The following is a 21,794-nucleotide window of genomic DNA, read 5'->3' on the forward strand; positions in this document are numbered from 1 at the left end:
ACACAGGCCCACAGGTGTGCAGGCACTTTACTCTCTATCCTACATGTGGTACAGTGCTCATAATTCTGCCACAGTTGTCCTGGTTGGATTGATAGTCAGCCTTTTCACAGGTGTGGATCTGCATTTTCTAAAATGGAAAACATGTTGTAGCCCTCAGTTATATTTACTTGAACGGTACTCCTGTAACTAACTTGAGAAAATAAAAGAAAATAACCTTGTGACCATGCCACACCAGCAAATTTTTAAAGTATGAAACCAGTTCTGATGCTCAATCGTCTTTTAATTAATTGATTTGTGAATACTTCTGTGTTCATATTTGGAAAATACTTTCCGAAGCAATATCAGTAACTGTTTACCAAATGTTGGTCGCCAGTCACAGTTATTTAGTATCCTGTTTGACTCTTTAAACTCCAGAGGAAAAACAACCTAAGGTCTATTTACGGTAGTTAACAACTTCAAACTTTGAAAAAAGTTTGAAAAAAAAACAGCCTGACCAGCTAAAGGTGGATTGCTGGTTGACCAACTCGTTAACCAGCTTGTTTGACCACCCTATGATGGTTGACCTGCTAGACTAGCAAAACTCTTGTGAAAACATACCTTCAGCTGGTTTACCCAGCTTACGATGGTAATTCAGCTTGTTTTGCTTGTCTTACCACCTCAAGCTGGTCATTTTAGCTGGTGTTGCTGGTCTACATTGCTGGTTTAACTGGCCATGCCAGCTTGTGTTGGGCATTCTAGCAAACCAGCATGACCATCTTACACTTACAATATCAAGCTTGGCAGGCTGGTCACCAAAATGACCATCTTACACCAGCTGTATCCAACATGACAGGCTGGTCACAACAGAACAGCAACACAACAGAACAGCTTCTTGGTGTTTTATGCCCCCAACGTTGTCTTCAAGGCAGCGCTGCCCTGAAGGCACTAGGGTTAGGCATGGGTTAAGGTTAGGGTTAGTTTTGGGGTTAGGTTAAGGATTAGGTGCCTTTAAGTCAGCGGTGGCAGCGCTGCCTGGAAGACAACGTTGGGGGCATAAAACACCATCGAGCACCAGCTACACCAGCAAAGACCAGCAAGAGCTGGAAGAAAACCAGCAAAGACCAGCTCAAACCAGCTACCAGCTTAAGCTGGTTTCTAGCTGTTTTTTTCAGCTGGGTTGTTAATGGTATAAGTCAGTCAGTTTTATTTTTAAAGCGCATTTAACATTCACATAGTGCAACCCAAAGCGCTCCAACAAACAAGATACATAACAAGACAAACGATGCCGTATAATGATGTATAAAATAGCGACATGGACTTTGCCTGGTTAGCATCACTGTAAGCCCATTCAGTCTTGCTCAAAACGCCATCAATTAAGGTAATTTTGCTCTCAAACAAAAGTTTGACGTTGTTAACTACCGTAAATGGACCCTAGGTTGCTTTTACTCAGGAGTAACACTTTAACAGTAGTTTTTTTTTAGTAGTTTTTATCTGCAGGCAAAATTTGTGGTGAGCAGGCCTGATAAAGTCAACCTCTTTTATTGCTTTTCAGGGCCTATGAAGGAGAAGGAGCTGACCCCCGGTACAGTATACCCTGTGTTGAGCACCCTGCTGTTTTTCCTACCAGAGCATTACAAGGAGAAACTGTGCTGTGTCACTAAACTGTTAGACAAGGTAGTGTTCACATGCTCAGCCACAGTTACTCTCATTTTCTTAGATACTGATGCACAAACACTATCTGTAATACGATGCACATACTGTACACGCTTGGGGTGTCAGACTTCTCATTCCTTATTTTGAGAATGAGAAATTGGTCTGCGCCAGGCACACTGTTTAAAAGAGTTGTTCTAATGGTTTCAATTAGTCATCGGTGTGTTTTGGCATAAAATGTATATATAGGCCTAAGCCAAAATAAGAAAATCCATAATGACATTATTCATCTTGCATGAAGTATATGAGCTATAATTTCACTAAGGCTTAAAGTCATTACTTCACATCGAGGCCAATTGCGATAGTTGTTAATTTTTTTTCAGTAGTAATAGGAATTGAATTTGAATAGTCTCAACAGCCATTTGTTACATGTGACATTTAACAAACAAGTAACACTTCTGTTACCTGCACACTGATGGTTATGAAGCATATATGCAAAACAATATCTAGCTAAATGTTTACTCGGGATAAAGTGTTAAATGGTCTCTGTTCTTCTGTTTGCATCTTCTCCCCTCTTTGCTGGCTCTTTTGGTGGCCTGTGATTTAAATTAAATGTTATTATTTCCAAGAGGGCGTTACCAGTGGAATTTGACAGAAACTATATAACCAGGATGTGTAATTATCGAGCTGTTGGATTGGATCACTTGGGAATAATCTTATGCCTGTTTACCTCAGTAAATGTAAAGAAAAATGTATTATACAAGTGTAGGGGTGTACTCATTTTTGTTGCCAGCGGTTTAGACATTAATGGCTGTGTGTTGAGTTATTTTGAGGGGACAGCAAATTTACGTTACAAGCTGTACACTCACTACTTTACATTGTACCAAAGTGTCATGTCCTCAGTGTTGTCCCATGAAAATATATAATAAAATATTTGCTTCGGCTTCGGGCTTGTAACCGAAGGGTTGCTGGTGCAATCCCCGACCCAGTAGGAAAAATGTGGGTGGGGGAAGTGGTTGAACACTGCTTTCCCATGCCCACATCCACAGTGCCCTTGAGCAAGGCACCCTTACTGCTCCCTGAGCGCCGCTGTAGCAGGCAGCTCACTGCTCCGGGTTAGTGTGTGCTTCACCTCACTGTGTGTACACTGTCTGCTGTGTGTGTTTCACTAATTCACGGATTGGGATAAATGCAGAAACCAAATTTCCCTCACAGGATCAAAAGAGTATATACTTGAACTTGAAAACAATGCAGTGCAATGCAATGCATCTGTGAATTTGTGTCTGGATTTTGGAAAATCTCAAGCCTTTTGAGATTGAGGTCAGCCCATGTTGCCATTTTGTTTCATGATTGTATTCATTGGTGAGTTCCAGTCAGAAAGTAATGTTAATATTTCATCATTCTTTGATAGCTACAAGGCTTGAGGTTTGACACCAAACTGATTTTCAGTGTTTTCAAGACAATTGAGTGTTTGGCCAATGTGTTAACAACCCCACTGGACAATTCCATTTCCCACATTGGACTATTTGAACTTTCTGACACTAAATAGGATTCATGCATTATCATACTGAAACCATCCCACCTCTTGTAACATACACCTCAGGTGGCCTTAAACACCATGTTCTATTCTCTACATCTGACTAACTTATGCATTTATCATGTATACAGACCTTACTGTTCTGTAACTGACTAGGCAGATGGGTCAGGCCCTTGAGTCGTGGATCTGCTCGAGGTTTCTTCCTATATGTATCTCCAATTCTAGGAAGTTTTTTCTTGCCCCTGTTACCCATAGGCCTTATTTTCTTTTATCTGATTGTCTAACATTCTGTAAAGCGCCATGAGACATGTGTAATGTTTTGGTGCTCTATAAGTGAAATTAAATTGAAATTGAAACACAAACATGTATAACAAACAGCCCTATCTTTGTATGTGTTTCTATCTGTTGTGCAGTCTCCAGCATTGAACCAGCAGCCCTATGAAATGGCTCAGAAAGATGCTAATGCCGTGTCTTACTCCCAAGATGAGGAAAAGTGTCATGGAGAAGAGGTGGTGGTGGTGGTGCAGGAAACAGCCATGTAATGGCTCTAATCCACATACCTGTTTTTTTCTGGCCACAAATGGAGAAGCAGTGGAGAAAAAGAAGATGGAGCTGAAACCCATTTCCATGTTTCTAAAAATGATAGGTTTTGTCTTTGTGCCTTTGTGACAATGCTTGTCAAGGATTTTATATGTGTGTATTACTTGAATAGTCAAAACTTTTCTGTTAATCAGTGACATATTGTACATGATATCCTACAGAGATTGTGGATCATCATCCTTGGAATTGCAGCAATCTCTGGTAAACTTGACTCATTTCTGAAGTAATTTTGTCAGACAAAAGACTATTTTGCATGAGAATGCAATAGGGATGCCATAAACATTTGGTAGTCGATACCAATACCAGTGAAATTATATGATTCTCGATTCCCAAATCAATGCCAGGGTAAAAATCCCATGTTCTTATACCTTGTTTCTCAATAAATGTGTTAAATATGAAAATTTGCCCCAATATTTCTCAATTCTATTTGCCATCAATAGCTTTCAATAATTGTCAGAACTCATAATAGCCTGTCTTGCATGGTAGGCTAAAGTAATGACAACAGTTTAAATAATAACCACACACATCACAGGAAATATAGCCTACATATTAAAATAAAAATAATGAGCTGATTGCATTCCTTCAAGGCTGATCTCTTTAAGGTTGGCTCATCTCAGCTCAAAATATCAGGTCATCAGTTAGAGAATTTGAGGGAGGAAATCTCAGAGGTGGATCTGTTTACATTGTATACTGATTAATATACTGATTGGTGTTACTCATTGTTTAAAGAATTCTCTGGCTTTCTGAGAATTGTTGCTTTGGTAAGTTGCTTGTGAATGAAGCCAGCCGAAGAGACAGAATACCTTAAAGCTGGAGACTGACATGCATATCCATGTGAATAGCGACACAGACCACAAGAAGTTACGCGAGTTGCTCACAATGAACTTCATTAGCAACTTGCCAATGCCAACATGATGACGTGAAGCTAATTGGCTGGATGGAATTTGCAAACACAATAACGTTTATCGAGTAAGAAAAACATCTCTCTACAGACTGTATTTCTTCCCAGCTAGCCGCATGATAACGACAGGGTAGGAGATCCGGGAAAACAGCCAGAAAAGATAGATTTTGAAAGTATACAACCAAAGTTATTCCAGCCTGCCTTCTGACTTCCCCAACCACTCCTCCACAGCACCAGAATGTCTGCATTGAGGTTGGCATCATCCCATGTAACACCCATCAACGGAATAACTTCCCACCAATTTAATAAACCACCAGCATAATAAGAATCTGCACTTTCAAAATGTCATAATTCCAACAATGTAATAATTTCCTGGCAGATGTAGATAGATAGATACGTTATTGACCCCCAAAGGGAAATTTAAGATGTAACTGTTTCCTACCACCAATGTAAATACTAATTTCCCACCGACGTAATAATTATTAAAGGTAACACTTGACAGTATCAACATAAGTAAAGAGTGACATGACACTGTCATGAACACATGGCCCTGTCATGACACATGAACCCTAACCCTAATCTTAAACCTGACTTCTTATGACAAAAACCGAATGTCACTTTATAACAGAAGCGTTATGTCATAAACGTTTATGACTTGTTTATGACACGTTCATGACAGTGTCATATCACTCTTATGTCGATACTGTCAAGTAAAGTGTAACCTTATTAAATTAGTGGGAAGTTGTAATTGTGGAAAGGTAAAAAAGTTATTGCATTAACTTCCCACTAATAATAATAAATCACTGCTTTAGTGAAATTCTATCTATTTTATCGGTTGTATGAGTATATTTGTCAAAAATAACATTATAGGACCCAAGCAGCTAAGCTTTGTAGGCCCCAGTGTGTTTCTACCATTACTTATTATTCATCACTTTTACTAGGAGCAAAACAGCAAAGCTGCATATGCATCTATTGCTTTTCTGTCTTTTCTTATTATTCTGCTTATATATTCCATAATTGTAGTCTGTAGCAGCCCTTAGAACTGCATGGTTAACAGTTTTGAAGTTTAGTATATTTAGTAGCGTTCCCTTGATTCATTTTGCGAAGCTGCATAGGCTTAGCCTTTGTGTTTTTACCTTTACTCATTGTTGGGGTAAATTTAACCCTTTTTTGTTTTGAGTTTGTGCACCCTCTGCAGGTTTGGAGTGCCTCCCTTGAGGATACTCCGCCCCAATAACATACCTGGGCAGAGCCAGGCCAGGTGTGGCTGATTGGAGGCAACAGCTTTTTTACGTCCGTCTCCTGCCTTCATGAGCTTGAGCTGCTTGTTTTATTTTGATTTACCAGTTATGTTATTGTAAAATAAATACTCAACTCATTGAGTTCAAACGGCATATAACATTGTGGACAATCACTTCTTTTGGATGGCAAGGACGGTCAGTCAGAAATAACTAGTCAGTCACATGGATGGACTTAAATTGGTAAAACCAGTACACTCATAATGCATCACCTTTGCTGGGGTCCAAGCAAAAACACTGCATCGATTGTGTTTCTGACTTTGCTTATTTTAATCACCTTTTACTGGGGACCAAACAGAATGTATGCACCTATTGTGTTTCTGTCTCATCTTACTGGAGACCAAGCAGTATAATTGGGGGCCAAGCAGCGAAGCTGCAAAGGCACCCATTAGCTGGCTTCAGACCGTCGAGCCAGGCCAGGCTAGGGTCATTTGAGGGGCCATCTGGTGATAGTAGCCCAGGCTACAAGCCTCATGAACCTGACACGTTTGTGTTCAGACTGTCAGGCCATTATCTCTCCGCATTACACCTCGACACACCTTCTCTTGTGAAAACGTCACCAATACCACCCATTTTCAAACAGGATAAGCAGAATGTCGCGTATCTTTTTCCTATACTGGGGTGCGATTCCCAAAACGATAGTTGCTAACTTTGTTGGTTGCAATGGGTCAGCAACTATGGTTTTGGTAAACGCACCCCTGCTATCGAAGTCAGTCACCTATTTCTGTCCTTTTACGTGTATGCCACAGCCTATTCATTTCTATACAAACCAAGACGGCAGATTCCTAAAGAAACGCAAGCACACACAATATACATGTATCTAAATGAGCTATGTACCATAAATGACATTTTATCGTGAATCAAAGAGCTGTAAACAGTGTTGTAAGGCTGTGTATAACGTTACAAATCCGCCTGGAGCTCCGGTGGAATTTTGATTTCACGAAGATGTGCCGCGTGAGCCACCAGCCCAGCACCAAACTCCGAGCGCACAGTAAAGAAAATAGGATTTTGAAGGCAGTAGATGCTCCTACAAAGAACCAAACCAGACTTTGTTCAAATATACACATCTATGGCTACTGGAAAATGTAAGGTTCATTTATCAAATGTTATTTTGATATATTAAAAAACATCTATATAGAATTTCTTAACGAAAGGGGCTGAAACTGAAATTGGAGCTTTTACGATAGTTCTTTAAGTAGCCTAGGCTATTCCACACTATCGATAGCATAAAACACACTGGCAGGAATAATTTAGTGGGACGCGTGTCTATGTTAATTTACTCATAAGTTCACCTTTAATTTTAGCCGACTGTGCTACTTGGCGACCTCTGGACAGAGTTAGCCTACTGATAGGCAAACATCTTTAATACGGACGGATAACCGCTATCTCTAAACTCGGTGTAGGCTACTAGCAAATACTGCTGTGCTTTTGTGCTTTCATAGCCATTCCATTCTATCATGTTTCTCGACTTCACACACAATGGGTTGACCCCGCCTTCACCTTGACACCACCCCTAGCCCCGCTCTAGCACCAAGTGGCCCAACATTTAGGTTGGGCCAGAAATCAGGGGCCTGTAGCACCAATATAGCCCCAAGGTGGCACCAGTTAGCACCTGCACCTGAAGGTGTGAAAGCAATTAGCCCCGGCACGGCCTGGCCTAGCTCGCTTTGGCTCAACAGTTTGAAGCTGGCTATTGTGTTTCTATGTTCTTATTAGGGGTCCAAGCAGGACAGCTGCGGGACCCCTATTGTTTCTGTGCCATTCATTTTCCGCCAAAATTCTGTATAAGTCATACTGCAGCCTAAACCGTAAGTCCTAGAAACTTGAAATTGTCAGGTATGGTAACCAGTACCCTCCACTACACATAACCCAAAATTTTGGGTACTGCACCCAAAGGTGGCACTATTGTCAAAAAAGTGAATTATGCATATTTCTCCTTACCAGACTGACCTAGATTCAAAATTCTTTCATCATATTAATCTCTAAACTCAGATGCATCTTTTTGACCCTGGTCTTATGCTCTAAAAATGTTTACTTTTGCCACATTTCATAGAAAAGCCAAACATCATAAAAAGTTTAACAGGCTTCAAAATCATAAGATATGATGGGCACCTCATCCGTGGATATGCATGTGGGAGAGCGCTGTTAAGTCACTCCCCCCACCCACATTTTTCCTACCAGTCGGGGATCGGATGGGCCACCCTTCAGTCACAAGTCCGATTCCCTAACCAGTAGGCCATGGATGCCCAAAGAAGTGTTGTGCCTGAACGTGTTCATTGAACGAAAGTTTTGAAAAATAATAGCTCGCAGCAATATATGAAAAAAAAAAAAAAGAACTATAAACTAGTTCATTTTTGGAAAGTGTGAACTTAGTTCAACATTTTTAATTATGAACTATGAACTGAACTAGTTCATTTTAAAATTTGTGAACTGAACTTTAAACTAGTTCACGTAGAAAGTGAACTTTCCCAACATTGGCCCAAAGTATTTTACATTAATATGGCTGCAAATGTTATGATTTGTTGACTGTTCATGCATTGTCTGGTTGTGACAGTGTGCCATCATATCCATATGGCAAAGGGAAAACCTCAGCAATCAATCTGATGCTCAAGAGGAATCTTCATTTGAAGAATTTTACAGATCTAGAAGCCGATGAGCATGAAGGCAGGAATGGGTTTCCTTTCTTGCCTCTATTATGGAAAGACTGTTGAAAGCCTCAGTAAGTTGAGATACATGCTATTCACCAAGATAAGAGACCCTTCTAAAATAAAGAGTCTTCCTCCAACAAGAGAATATGCAGCGGAACACATCAAGCATGCATGGCTGCAAGTCTTTCTGTGGAGAGTTGCTGACCACCTCCCATGTGTACTGATGATGTATCCCTGTTAGGCTGGAAAATAGAGGATGGAATTCCTGTGCCTGTCCATGGCAACACTGACATTGCACCCAAAACAGCCAGGTCTACAGCTTGTTGCTTGTGGATGCAAGGCAGTGCCAGCATGCTTCAGGGTCTCTTGCTGCTGTCAGTCAGATGGACTACCACTGCAGTAGTGGTGGTGAAGTTGGTGCAAATAAAAATTTGAAGATGGCTACACTTTCAGTGGAGGATACTGATGACAGCGAGGGAGCAATGTCTTGATGTTTGTGATGTGTACAAGGCCAGCCTGGCAACATGTTCTGTATATAGTTGCTTTCAGAATCTATGAGAAAGTGCTACTTTGTTCCTTCTAACTTTTGATTAATTGTTGAGGGTTGAGACAATTTGTTGCTCAGCCTACTATTTCAGCGGTGTGACCTTACCGGACTTTTTAGCATTTTGTATTGACATTGTTAATTTCTGTTTGAGAAGTTTTCATTTGATACCATACATGGGTTTATACAGTAATGTGTATCTAGTTGTTTTATGGTCAAAAAAGGGGGCGTGGCAGATTGTCATTTAAAAAAATGAGCGGCACCCATCAGATTGAGTCTACACCCCCACTATCAATTTATGCAAAGAATTGCATTCGTACCTTATGTCACACCTATCCTGGGGTTCTACCTGACTATATAATCTTCGTGTAAACTGAGTTTTAAACAGAGAAAAAAAAGTTAGGCTACAACTTTGCCTGTTCTCCCATACGGATCAACACCCCAAATCAGGGCAATTTTAGCAAAATTACGTTTCTGTGACAGGCTATCAAATATTGAACAATGGGATAACGTTTCATCATCCTTTATTGATGCCTGACATGTTGACATTGATGAAATACAGAGATGTAGCCTACCGAGAGGCAACTGCAGACAATGATGTTCAATAAGTTCAACGCATCCCTTGTCTACCAGGTGGCAGTAAACAAAGCGTTATATACCTAATCAGTCACATGAAAAACCTTAATAACTGAATTTGTATTTGGCTTCGTATTTTGTATCAAAATACTTTATGACATCATAAAAATGCAAAACAATGAATGTAGCCTCTGACTGGTGCTGACTTATAAATTTTCCCACAGTTGTGATCAGAATATTGACATTCAGGAAAATTATCCAGTGCAAGATGAGTAACGTGTGGGTTGCTCACACATACCAACCTCAAGTTTCTTTAGAATTTTAACCATCAGTTTCTTGACAACTTTAACCATATATGAACTTAATACGAGTTCCAAAGTATATGAATATATTGAAACATATGACATGATGCCATCTTTCAGGGGGTCTTTTTTGGACAGTTCTACAAAAGGTTATACTGCTTTGTGAATTACCCCAGCCAAAGCATTTCTTAATTTAGTTACAAATAAAATAACTTGATTTTCTGTAATCGTTTACTTTTCTTATTATTTTTAGTAACAATATCATGATGAGTGTGATTTTTGTCTTACTACCCTTAGTTTCCCCTCAATTTTCAATAAATAAATAAATAATAATAAAAAATAAAAAAAAATCACAACTATTCTTGCAATTTTCACTTCCTCCTGCAATTTCTTTGCAACAAACGCTGCAACTTCTGTCACAATTTGTTGGAAATGTGGTCACGAAATCAGGCACTTTAGGCCGCAACAATCTCAAATAAGACCCGCGAAATCCTGGAGGGACTGCTTATCTGCTCAGCAATAAGGGAACACAAGGCTTACAGACCTAACTTTATTTGGTGACTGGAGATTGAACAGATTGAACACACCTGCTCTTCACCTCACTTGCTGGACTGTGCTTCATCTGCTTGCCTTGGATAGCAGATGCTTACACAAATAAAGCACAAATAAAGTGTTAAGTGAAAAGTAAATTTAACCATGTACAGCTTCAACTGTGAATATACTTATGCCAAATGTCAGAATTGTCTCCATCGGCACAATACAAAGTCATTGTTTTTACTTCACCGGGCTCTTCAATTCAAAGGACACAAACCCATGTGAATCTATGCAGACACCATTATCACAGATCAAAGAAAGAAAAGGCCATAGTATCAATCTGTCTCCATTGCACCACTGTGAGACTCTTTAGAGACCATTAATCTCATCAACTTTCCGTGTAGCTTCTCAATCTTCTTCACATCTTGCGCTTGATCGGTTTTGTACTGCAAACACTGAAATATTAGAAACAGAAAGTCAAACAGTTGAACATATAACTTTGAGAGCATCAGAAGTAAAATAAACTAAAGAAATCTTGCCCTTACCACAGAGTCATCTGTGACTTTTATGCAGAGGTTTCCATCACAGTGCCTGTACTTCAGAACCACCCTAACCTTAAAGAGAAAGAGGCACACATTGGCTAAAAGAACGGCAAACGATGCAAAATTAATGAACTCTTTAATTTCCAAAATTGATATATTGAAGTTAAACCAACTAAACAACTAAAAACCTCATAGATAGTAGTCCATAGTCCAGGGGGGTATTCCAGAAAGCAGGTTTACTGGCTTAACTGGGTATGTTAACCCAGAGTAAACGGTAAACCTGGGATTTCAGTTCCAGAAAGCTCAAAAATGATCAGGCTATGTAAGTAACTATGGTAACATAGGCTATGAACTTAACCTGGTAGGGGGTAGGTTTTGTTCAGGTTATGTTCAATTATGTTCAGTTATTTCAGTGCATGTTCAATCAGGCCGCTATTTTTACACTTGTCACACAATGGCGTTTCATTTTGACGAAGGTCCGATTGACAAAGAAGCACAAAATCATGTAATATACATCCGTGCAATTTACCGTGAGAGGGCGATAAGACCACGACATCACATGAAAGCCTATCTATTCTTTTCCAAACGAGTGTTTCAAGAGCGCTAGAGTTTTTCAGCTGAATCCTAAATATAGGCTTCTTGAAAAGCATTCTCTATCCCTACATTAAGCATGGTGGATTAGAATAGAATAAAATAAATCTTTAATGTAGCTAGCCTACACCATAGTGGACATTTGTGTTTGGCTTACCAGACAGATGGACAAACAACATCTCAGACACATTGAAGATATAATTAAAACAAGTACAGTACAAAAAAGAGGAAACATAGCCTATAGAAAATTAATAAATAAGATTAAATATAGCTGTACAGCTCAGCCGGGTAGGCTATGCATGTTGTCACTAAGTTTGGTTAAGAATGCTGATGGCATTTGGGATAAAATATTTTTTAATAGGCTACACACGCTCTCCGACTGGGAGTTTTTGTAGTGTTGGAGACGCAGAGCATATCGGCAAGCTGTCAGTCGGTGCATAAAGTTTGCCTTGCACTAAAGCAGTTCCGGCGCAACTTCATTCGTTTTCCTGGACACAAACCCACTAGGATCATTAAAGTGTAGTTTCACCAACTGGCAGGTCATCATCACTTATAAACTTTTCCAAATGTGCACCGAAATGTGTCCAATAGGCTACCCATGCCTTCCGACATTCACCCTTCCGATGATGTAGCGCAAAAGTTTAACTTGGCCCACAGCTGCAGAACCCGCGTTAAATACAAAATTACATTTGGGATTCTCAAAGAATTCTATGGCCCACTCAATCTGTGACAAGGTAGGCTAGTTTAAGAAAGCGTCATTCAAAGCAGTCAATAGGCCTACACGCGATGTCCAGTGAATTATTTAATTGTGCTTTTGACATTAAATAGGCCATCTTAAACATACGCATTTACACAGTTAGGCTATTCTCTGCCAAGCAAGGTCTCAGACGCAGCCGCTTAAGTATTACTCTTTTTTTGTTATTACAGTTCTCTCCTCCTCGTAAGCCTCGACTACTCCGCCTATGAAAAATGCTCTTCCTTTCGCCGGTTTCACTCATGGTTTCGACTCTCAATAGATGATTCCTTTATAAGTTCGCCGTGAACGCGCACAACTCTAGGTTATCTAACACAGGGTTGATTGAACTAACTGGTAACCGGTGTTTTGGAACCGACAGCTCGGGTTTAGTCACCACAGGTTCAGACAACCCAGAGGTTAAGTTTTATCTCAGTGTTTGTTAAACCTCCTTTCTGGAATACCCCTCAGGGCTTTGGCTTTTTTGATGTTGTGTAAACGCACTTAACTTTTGACCTGTGTGCCCACCTTGACCGGAATAAAACTGCCGATCCGATCAGAATTTTAATCGGAATGAAAGAGGTGGTGTAGTCCACTCCTATTCCGAATGAACACTCATGTATATACGGTCATTCAGATTGACTGCTGTATCTTCTCAAGGAAAAGTAGGCAACAACGGCTATTCTGATCAAAGATTCTAAACACTTGAGAGTAGGGCTGGGCGATAAAACGATAGCGATATATATCGCGACAGACATGTAATCAATATCAATACAAAATATGTTTGATAATTAGAAGTAACACACCTTCTGCCTTAACTACGTTGTCAATAAATAAATAAATAAATAAATAAATAAATAAATAAATAATCATTTTTACTACCTTAACACAGACTCCTCAGGGCTCCAGACTAACTTTTTGCCCCCAAAATTTTCATCACGCCTCCTATAATGCATATGTGCTAACATAGCACGCAAACAGTGAGGCAGAAAGACAGTGGTAAAAAGTGGCTAGTGGACAAACAGTAATCCAAACATGGAGGGGGTGAAGAGGCAGACAGACTATGCGGAGAAGTCTATCTCTCCTCTTCCCTTAAGTGAAGCATTGAACAGTTCAATGGCCCTGGGGACTAATGACTTCCTCAGTCTGTCTGTTGTGCAAGGCAGTGAGCGAAGTCTCCAGCTGATCAGGCTGCTTTACAATAGTGCTGTGGAGTGGATGATACCCATTGTCCAAGATGTTGATCAGTTTGTTCAGGGTCCTTTTGTCAGATATTTAAGTGATGCACTCCAGTTCAGCTCCCACTACAGAGCCAGCTTTCCTTACCAACCTGTCAAGTCGCCCCACATCCTTCTTCTTTGTGCTTCCTCTCCAGCATACCACTGCATAGAAGAGGACGCTGGCAACAACAGACTGGTAGAACATCCTGAGGAGCTTGCTGCACACATTGAAGGACCGCAGCCTCCTCAGGAAGTACAGTCTGCTCTGCCCTTTCTTGTAGAGTGCGTCAGTGTTGGCTGACCAGTCCAGTTTATTGTCCAGGTGGAGACCCAGATACTTGTAGGTGCTAACCACCTCCACATTGACCCCATCAATGGAGACTGGTAGCAGAGTGGGCTTAGACCTGCGGAAATCCACCATCTCCTGGGTCTTTGAAGTGTTGAGTTGAAGATGATTGAGTTTGCACTAGGGCTGTAACGATACAAACACGATTTTTGACCCACGGTTCGATACGAATCTCGATTTTTCTTTTTCTTTTTTTTTTGGGGGGGGGGGGGTAGACATTTTATTAAATAACATTTTAATAGCCTCCCTTAGAACACCAGAGGATTACAATATACTATATCTATTATTTTATATCCTGATATAAAAATATTTTTCTGAATGACTGATATTTATGACAGCACACTTTATGCAGATTAGCCAATAGCCTAGGCCTGCTATTTTTTATTACAACTCTACCTCTTTAATTCAGCTGTCTGAATTACAGACACTGGTGTCTACCTCACTCAGTGACTCAGTTACGGTGTTTAAAACGATTTAATTGTTATCGATAGCAAGTCACACGTCTAGCCCATCATACATTTGCTTGTCATCTAGGCCCTATCAAACCCTTACGGGGAAAAAACTGCCTTGTGTGACAAGAAAACTGCAGGGGTTTTTTTCTGCAGTAGGCTACTGCAATATTGGAGTACAAAATATTGCATTGTGCAGGCCTGTGTTGTACCAATTGTCCCATTGTACCAAATTTTGGTTGCAGTTCCACCAGAGTTCCACTGGCGGAATCACCCATGAGTGCAAAATGAACGGGAGTCTATGGAGAGATGGCCAAATTGGTCTCTTTCACCTGATCGTCGTTGAGAAATCTCAGATTTGATTGTAGTTTTTACAAGTTCAACATGGGTTACAGGTCAAAAGTTGAATGAATGAGTACTTATGTCCTTTCGATTTCTTACAGTTTAGGTCGTTGTTGCCCATAACACGCTAGCATTGTGCAAATGAATGACGTCATTGACACGTTTGAAAGGTGTTTTAGAACAATTAAGTGACTAAAAAATATATTACTCAACAGTGTGTACTTTCTTTGCCTCCCCTTTCGAATGCAACATTCAAATTACTAGACAAAAAATGTATCCCAAGAGAAGTTGATTTTGAGGGGTATGGCTCATAGACCTCCGTGGACGAGCGCCCTCATGTGGAACCAGAGAAGGAACTGCAACCAGTTTAGAAACCGGAAGTTTTCCGAGTGAAAGTTCTCCCCTTATTAGACATTCCAGAGAATCCAATCGCCCCTACCGGAATTGCAACAAATTGCAGGTCCATGGAGTTAAGAGTGAACCGGCTCTCCGTAAACGGGCTTTAGACATTCTCTGGAAACACGCACAAACGTCCCCGGCCCTGTAAAACCAAGTTCTAGATCCGGTTGTCGAAACTCCCCTATGCGTGAGAGAACAGGACGTCTCATTTCCCATATCTGTCTCTCCTTCATTCGTCCATTCTCCTATCGATCGTTCCTCGTTTCTTTAACAAAATTAATTATAAGGAAGAGGAAGGAAGGAAGGAAGGAAGGATAGACAAAAGATTATATGAACCCCATGTAATCCTGTTTTACAAAGCCCGTTGATCATCTCTACAAAGAACGTTACAGCTGATTCACTGAAATAGCCAATAACCCACTAACCTCGTGGCATTTGTTGTAATATAACGGATAAGACCCTTATTTTAGCCTAACTAATTACAATTCTAAGTCAATGTTAGATAACGTTAGGCAAGTTATCGTCATGCAACAATCACATGTTTTACCTTCATCGGTTCAGTGAGATATAGTTTTTCGGCAGCCCTGGCAAATTCTTCCCACACTTGATAGTACGGCATGATTTGGAGAAAGCCAGGAAGATTGAATCAGTTTGAAAAATGCAGCCGTTTTGATCCACTCAGTAAGATAATTCCACCTCATCAAAGAAACAGCACGACTGAGATGAGTGAAAAAGCGACAATAAGGAACATTTCCCTAACCCCGCCATAAAAGTCAAAGGTCAACAAAATAATCAAATTTTGAAAGCAGTTTCACATATCCGCGAGTCACACTTTGATTGCTGTCGCTAGTTCAATCAGCTCTAGACAGCAGGGTTCTGTTAACGACATTACATTTTTTTTTTTTACATTACGATTTTATTCTAGCGACAGATTTCCGGTTGATCCAAGAGCGCATATCTATGGTAAGAGCGTGTGTTAGGAAGACGAACAGAGCCCCATTACTGGCCCAAAATAAGCCTAAATAAGGGTTTGCTAAGAAGCACACTTCCTGTTTCGATTTCAATCAAAATAAAAGCCTGCTATAGCGCGATGTTTTCTTGACATTAAAGGATGTAATTAAAAGCAAGTATCGCTACTTACGGCAGCATAATAGCACAAAATAGATGATCAAAACTTATTTAATACGCGATGGTCGCTTGACATTGATAGGCTACATCGCCACTCGCGGCAGCTAGTAAATCAATCGCTACTTGCGATGGGAAAGCATAATAGCAGACAATAGATTATCAAAACTTGGTTTATTCTAGCGCGATGGTCTCTTGACATTGATATCGCTACTCGCGGCAGCTTAATAGCAAATAAATCGCTACTCGCGATGGTCTGTTGACATTGAAGAATGTAAACATGAATGTAGGCCTAAGATTTGCCATGCCAATTAGATAAAAACATGACTGAATAAAACACATACGCAGGATAGAGCGATGTCCTGAAATAAACAAAACAGCAACAAATTGACTCTATAGGACTAATTGAATGACACTTGCAAGTGCAACTAAAAAATGTTAAAATAATTAATATTCCACTCAGTAGGCCTACCCAGAGCTTTTTGCCAGAATTAACTTTAACAGACTTTTGACTTGGCAGATAAAACTCTTATAACCTGTGTGTGTATATGTATGTATGTGTGTGTGTGTGTGTGTGTGTGCCAGCTCCCTGGAGGACGTCCTGGTGTTCGCCATCTTCTCGAACATGGGCTTCATGCCGCCCCCACCGTCTCCTTTCCGACCCGTCCTACGCCTTCCCCCAGGGCCAGCCCGATGCCAACCGCCTCCTGCTGCCCATCACCCCCTCCTACAGCACCTTTAAACCTTTAAGAAGAACATGGAGTATGCTGTCTGCCAGGTCATAGTCATGCAGGACTCATAAAAGACTCCTCTCTCACCCATTACTGATGCAAAAGCATCTGGATGATTGTGTTGCCTTGTTCAAGTTGCTGTTACTGTCACTATGAAGTCATTTCGAGGATTTTTCCCCCAGAAAGTTGCTTTGGCTGCCTCTCTCAGGTCGTCAGGTTATGCACAGTCCTGGACACTCTGCAAAACTATGTAGCTGTGTACAAAGTTATATCTGTTGCTTTTCATTCCACTCATTTCCTTCAATAATGCCTGATGGGTTTTATACCTATCTTCTGTTTCTCTGTTCTTATAGTGCATAGTAGCATTTTATTGTATGCTCATATTACTGCTCAGAGCATATCATTTGTATATTTCATAGTAGTAAAATGTAGAAAATGTAAAGCCATGTTGGTTGTTGTCTTTTTTTGTTGTTGGGGATTTGGAGAATTGTTGTCTGGGTGGAATCGCCAGGCAATAAACTCAATGGCGTATTGACCTCTATGCGCTCAATTGAATTACACTGTCGACGCAAAAGTTGTTAGGCTGAGAAAACTAAAAACTTTTACCCTCAATATGGGGGTCAGATTTGTTCACCAGAGGGTGGGGAACGACATTCTGAAATAAAAAAAATGGAGAATTGTCCTCTGGGTGGCATCGCCAGGCAATAAACCCAATGGCACCGTAATGTGTAATGAACCGAGCCTAGCTGGTTCAGGACTGTGAACTCCCATAATGCTGTGCAATGCATTCATAAATGTTTCTTCAAAAGGTCTTTGATTACTTGCCATGTTGGTCATGTTATTGTATTGTCTTGACAGTTGTGGCTGTGTACTAGTTGCTAGAGTGCTTGGTACCAGGGTCAACCAGTGTGTGCTGCCAGCACAGCCTGAAGCAGAGGTTTAGTACTGGGGCATAAGGGCCGGGTCTGGCCCGGCATGGGGCGTTCGTGTGTTGTGTTGAGTCAATAAAACTCTGTGACAAAAGCATTCTATGATTTGTTACAATATTACTGTCTGAATTGTAAGGCATTCCACTACTATTGCATTACTTTTAAGTTACTTTCACCGAAATATCTAGAAATATGGATTTGGCATTCTAAATGCAGTTTATTATGCTCAATGCAGCTAATTGCTCTTCCAATGGAGGGTGATGTGGTATAGCATAATGACTGAGCTAGGCTTAAGGCTAACAACAGATGCAGCAGGCGCAGTACTCATGATGCAATACAAGGAACAATCATAGTCAGAATTTTGTTAAAAACCGACAAAAGGTCAAAGTCTGGTAAATTGTGATAGAAATACTGTAACTTTAAGGCCTAGGCCTACTCATTAAAATCAATAGAGAGCCTACTACATTGTAAATCAAATCTTAATAAAGACATGTCAAGATGGTTGCCTGCTGGCCCTTTCGATGCTCTAAGTGAGTGGCTTTGAGTGAGTGACATTTAAATGATAACTCAAACACCTAAAGTAAAATAAAAGGCCTATTATTTACAGACCATTACTGTGTGTTTTTAAACATTAATGTCTGAAGAAATGCTGTTTTACTTATAAAAAAACGTATAAATACTTGTCACTGTCAACTGTCACTTTAAGAACATTGATCTTTACGTCCTCATAATGCCCTTTTGTCAGCTCTTGTTTACAAGCCTTGTTTGTTTGAGTTACATTGATAGCACAATATTAACAATAATATGCACAATGTTAAGTTGTTATAAGCAGCCTTCATTGCTTTGGAAATGGAAATGTGCAATGACATGTTGCTTCACGTTTCTTTTTGCAATTAAAAGTGAATTATGAGCCTGGTATCCACCTAGCTATCTGAATGGAATGCGTTTCAGTCGACTCGGCATATCATTTGCTTCATGTAAATGCTTGGAAAACAAATTATTGAAGACCCACCAATTCCATTCATTCTAGATTGAAACAAGATTCTAATGCAGGATTGTTGCAATGATAACCATGTCTGTGACTGTCAAAACATTTCCATCTGATTCCTTCTTGGTCAAAACATTCTTTTTTGATTTATTATAATACAACAATTTAAAATGTACATAACAAGAGTGTAATTCTTAATTTACCACCTCACTAATAAACATGCAAACACACACATTGGTGGACAGTAACTAAGTACTGGGTATGGGTATCTAATTCAATTATTTCATTCTTTGGAAAGTTTTTATTTCAACCCCCACTACAATTAAAGGCCAAATATCTTTAGCAGGGATTAGAAACGGTTCAAAGAATGAAAATGAAAACCGGAAACGAACACAGTTTTTGGATGGACGTAACCGAAAACAGGAACAAAACCAATTTCAACGTTATTTTCTATTTTAGATAACCGGTTAATAACAGTATTTATCATTCCGATTAACCTTTGTTTGAATATTATTCAAAACTCCATAGGCTTGGAAAGTCACCTGCCCACACAATGTTCCCCAGACCCCTTATAGGATGAATTTAGTCAGATGTTATGAATCGGTATCTCCCCTGTATAATTGGCTAGAACTACTAGTTGATAAAAAGAATATTCAGCTAGAACTACTAGTTGATAAAAAGAATTTTCACGATAGTGTCACGATAAACACTATCTAACTGCCTTTTACAATTATGTAGTCTAAATTACTGAAACAATTTGTGAAATAAGATATGCTACCAGAGACACTAGGCAAATATTTATAGGCCTGTCATGCAGTTGGTAGCACTAAGGCTTGAAGCAAGGACATTTTCTGTGCCTGAAGTTAGGCTATCAATAATAAGCTTTATTTGTATAGCACCTTTCATACACAGAATGCAGCTCAAAGTGCTTTACATTTAACACAATAATAGAGTCAGTCAGTCATTATCAATCACTTTTACTTTTCTTCATTGCTGTGGCCAGTTATGATCCAATCAGCAACATATCAGAAATATAGAAAATAACATGCAACACAATTATAGAAAAGAGTCAGTCATTCCCCTTTGTTGCTGTGGCCGTTTATGATCCAATCAGCAATATATCAGAAATACTATTACACTACTAAAGATATATAAAGGCTTTGCTAACAAATGCTTAGGGCCCCGTTGATGCGAACTCCAAGCAGCCAGGTTTAGCATGTTCTTAGCATATGTCGTAATTATTTGACTTTATACACAGACATTTAAGACTGGCAGCCACAAGCACGCCATATGGCAACTGTGGCAAGGAAAAACTCCCATATTCCAGGAAGAAACCTTGAGCAGAATCTGACTTAATAGGGGGAGCCCATCTGCTTCTGGCTGGCTGCGCCCTCCAATGGCAGCAGATGTAGAATAATCTGAAAAAGTAGTCTACAGGATAAGATGAGTTAACTAAAGGCTCTCTTATACAGGTATGTTTTCTAGTCTTTTAAAAAAAATATTTACTGAACTCGCCTGCTTGATGTACAGAGGCAGGGTGTTCCATAGTTTTGGGGCATAATGGATAAAAGCAGCTTCTCCACTTTGCTTGTGGAGCACTTTGGGTACAATTAAAAGATTAGAATTGGAAGATTTAAGTTTCCTTTGTGGTTGATAAGATATTAAAAGCTCAGAGAATTGTGGCCTATAGTTCAGTCTTCGTTTCATCAGACCAGATTATTTTACTTCTCTTGGTCTGAGAGTTGTTCAGGTGTTTTTTGGGAAACTCCTGGCAAGAAATGGCTTATATCTGTCCACTCTACCATAAAAGCCTGATTGGTGGAGTGATGCACTGATGTTTGTCCTTCTTTACGCTTCTCTCATCCTCTCACAGGAACTCAGAATCTCATAGTGACCATTGGGTCCTTGGTTACCGTTGATTACTCAGTTTGGCTGAGCAGCCAGATCTAGGAAGACTGTTGGTTATTCCAAACTTTTCCATTTGAGAATGATGGAGGTTACTGTGCTCTTGGGCACTTCCAATGCTGCAGAAATGTTCTTGTATCCTTCCCCAGATCTGTGTCTTCACTCGACCCTTGTGGCTTGGTTTTCACTCTGACATACAACTGTGAAACCTTATATAAAGAGATGTGTGCCTCTCCTACTAATGTCCAGTGAATTCATATAGGCACAGGTAGACTCCAATCAAGTTGTAGAAGCATCTTAAGGACCATTGATAGAAGCGTCATAACAAAGGGTCTGAATACTTATGTAAATGGTATATTTCATTCTTTTATTTTTTTTATAAATTTCCGAAACACTCCAAACAACTTCTTTTTTGTGTAGTGTTGGAGTATTATGTGTAGATTGGTGAGGAAAAAAAGAATTGAATCCATTTGAAGATCAGTCTGAAAAATAACAAAATGTGGAAAACTTGAAAGGGTGTGAAAACTTGCCGGTTGCACTGTAATTATTCCTGTCCATGCATGCATTAATAAGTTTATACAGCCTAATGTAGCCTATGTGTATGTAGCAAATGTTATTTTTGCCTGTTATGTCCATGGCTATAGTTCGCCATTCATGTGTCTGATTCTGCAATTCATTTGTTATTCCTGTCTGTGCATGCATTAATGAGTTTATATAATGTTTATATGTAGCAAATGTTAATTTTGCCTCTATTATGTTCCATGGCTATAGTTTGCCATTCATGTGTCTGATTCAGTTTCGTGGCATTTTTCACCAATCCAACAACTGTATACAATAAACAGATTGGCAAACAAATTAATTTCATAAACAGAATGCTATGAATATCGTCTTCATGTGTTCAGTGATGTTCCTTTAGTGGTGCTCC

General features: G+C 39.8%; 2 protein-coding genes across 7 annotated transcripts in view; one reads left to right on the forward strand and one right to left on the reverse strand.

Moving 5' to 3' along the window:
- The window catches only part of slc5a6a (solute carrier family 5 member 6a), a 106,075-nt gene extending 101,908 nt beyond the window's left edge, over positions 1-4,167 (forward strand). For 5 of the 6 annotated variants that reach the window (XM_042096319.1, XM_042096317.1, XM_042096320.1 and 2 more), the window contains 3 exons: positions 7-110; positions 1,532-1,653; positions 3,580-4,167. In XM_042096319.1, the coding sequence (XP_041952253.1) occupies positions 7-110; positions 1,532-1,653; positions 3,580-3,708 (355 nt within the window). In that variant the 3' untranslated portion in view covers positions 3,709-4,167. The remainder of the gene's footprint in view (positions 1-6; positions 111-1,531; positions 1,654-3,579) is intronic. The other variant, XM_042096322.1, reaches the window with a different exon arrangement.
- Positions 4,168-10,571: 6,404 nt separating this feature from the next.
- Positions 10,572-16,090, reverse strand: srp9 (signal recognition particle 9). The gene is made up of 3 exons (XM_042096329.1): positions 15,739-16,090; positions 11,115-11,183; positions 10,572-11,024 (listed from the first exon to the last, which is right to left on the reverse strand). Exons 1-3 carry the CDS (start codon positions 15,808-15,810, stop codon positions 10,905-10,907), a joined length of 261 nt encoding a protein of 86 aa, XP_041952263.1. The 5' UTR covers positions 15,811-16,090; the 3' UTR covers positions 10,572-10,904.
- Between the last annotated feature and the right edge of the window lie 5,704 nt (positions 16,091-21,794).

The sequence above is a fragment of the Alosa sapidissima genome, chromosome 6, assembly GCF_018492685.1.
Source record: "Alosa sapidissima isolate fAloSap1 chromosome 6, fAloSap1.pri, whole genome shotgun sequence".
NCBI classification, from domain to species: domain Eukaryota; kingdom Metazoa; phylum Chordata; class Actinopteri; order Clupeiformes; family Clupeidae; genus Alosa; species Alosa sapidissima.

Excerpts from the sequence above, each read along its gene's own strand:
- srp9 (XM_042096329.1), bottom strand. The coding sequence starts at position 15,810 with ATGCCGTACTATCAAGTGTGGGAAGAATTTGCCAGGGCTGCCGAAAAA. Across the intron at positions 11,184-15,738 it reads ATCTCACTGAACCGATGAAG|GTTAGGGTGGTTCTGAAGTA; the intron begins GTAAAACATGTG and ends TTTCTCTTTAAG. Across the intron at positions 11,025-11,114 it reads AAGTCACAGATGACTCTGTG|TGTTTGCAGTACAAAACCGA; the intron begins GTAAGGGCAAGA and ends CTAATATTTCAG.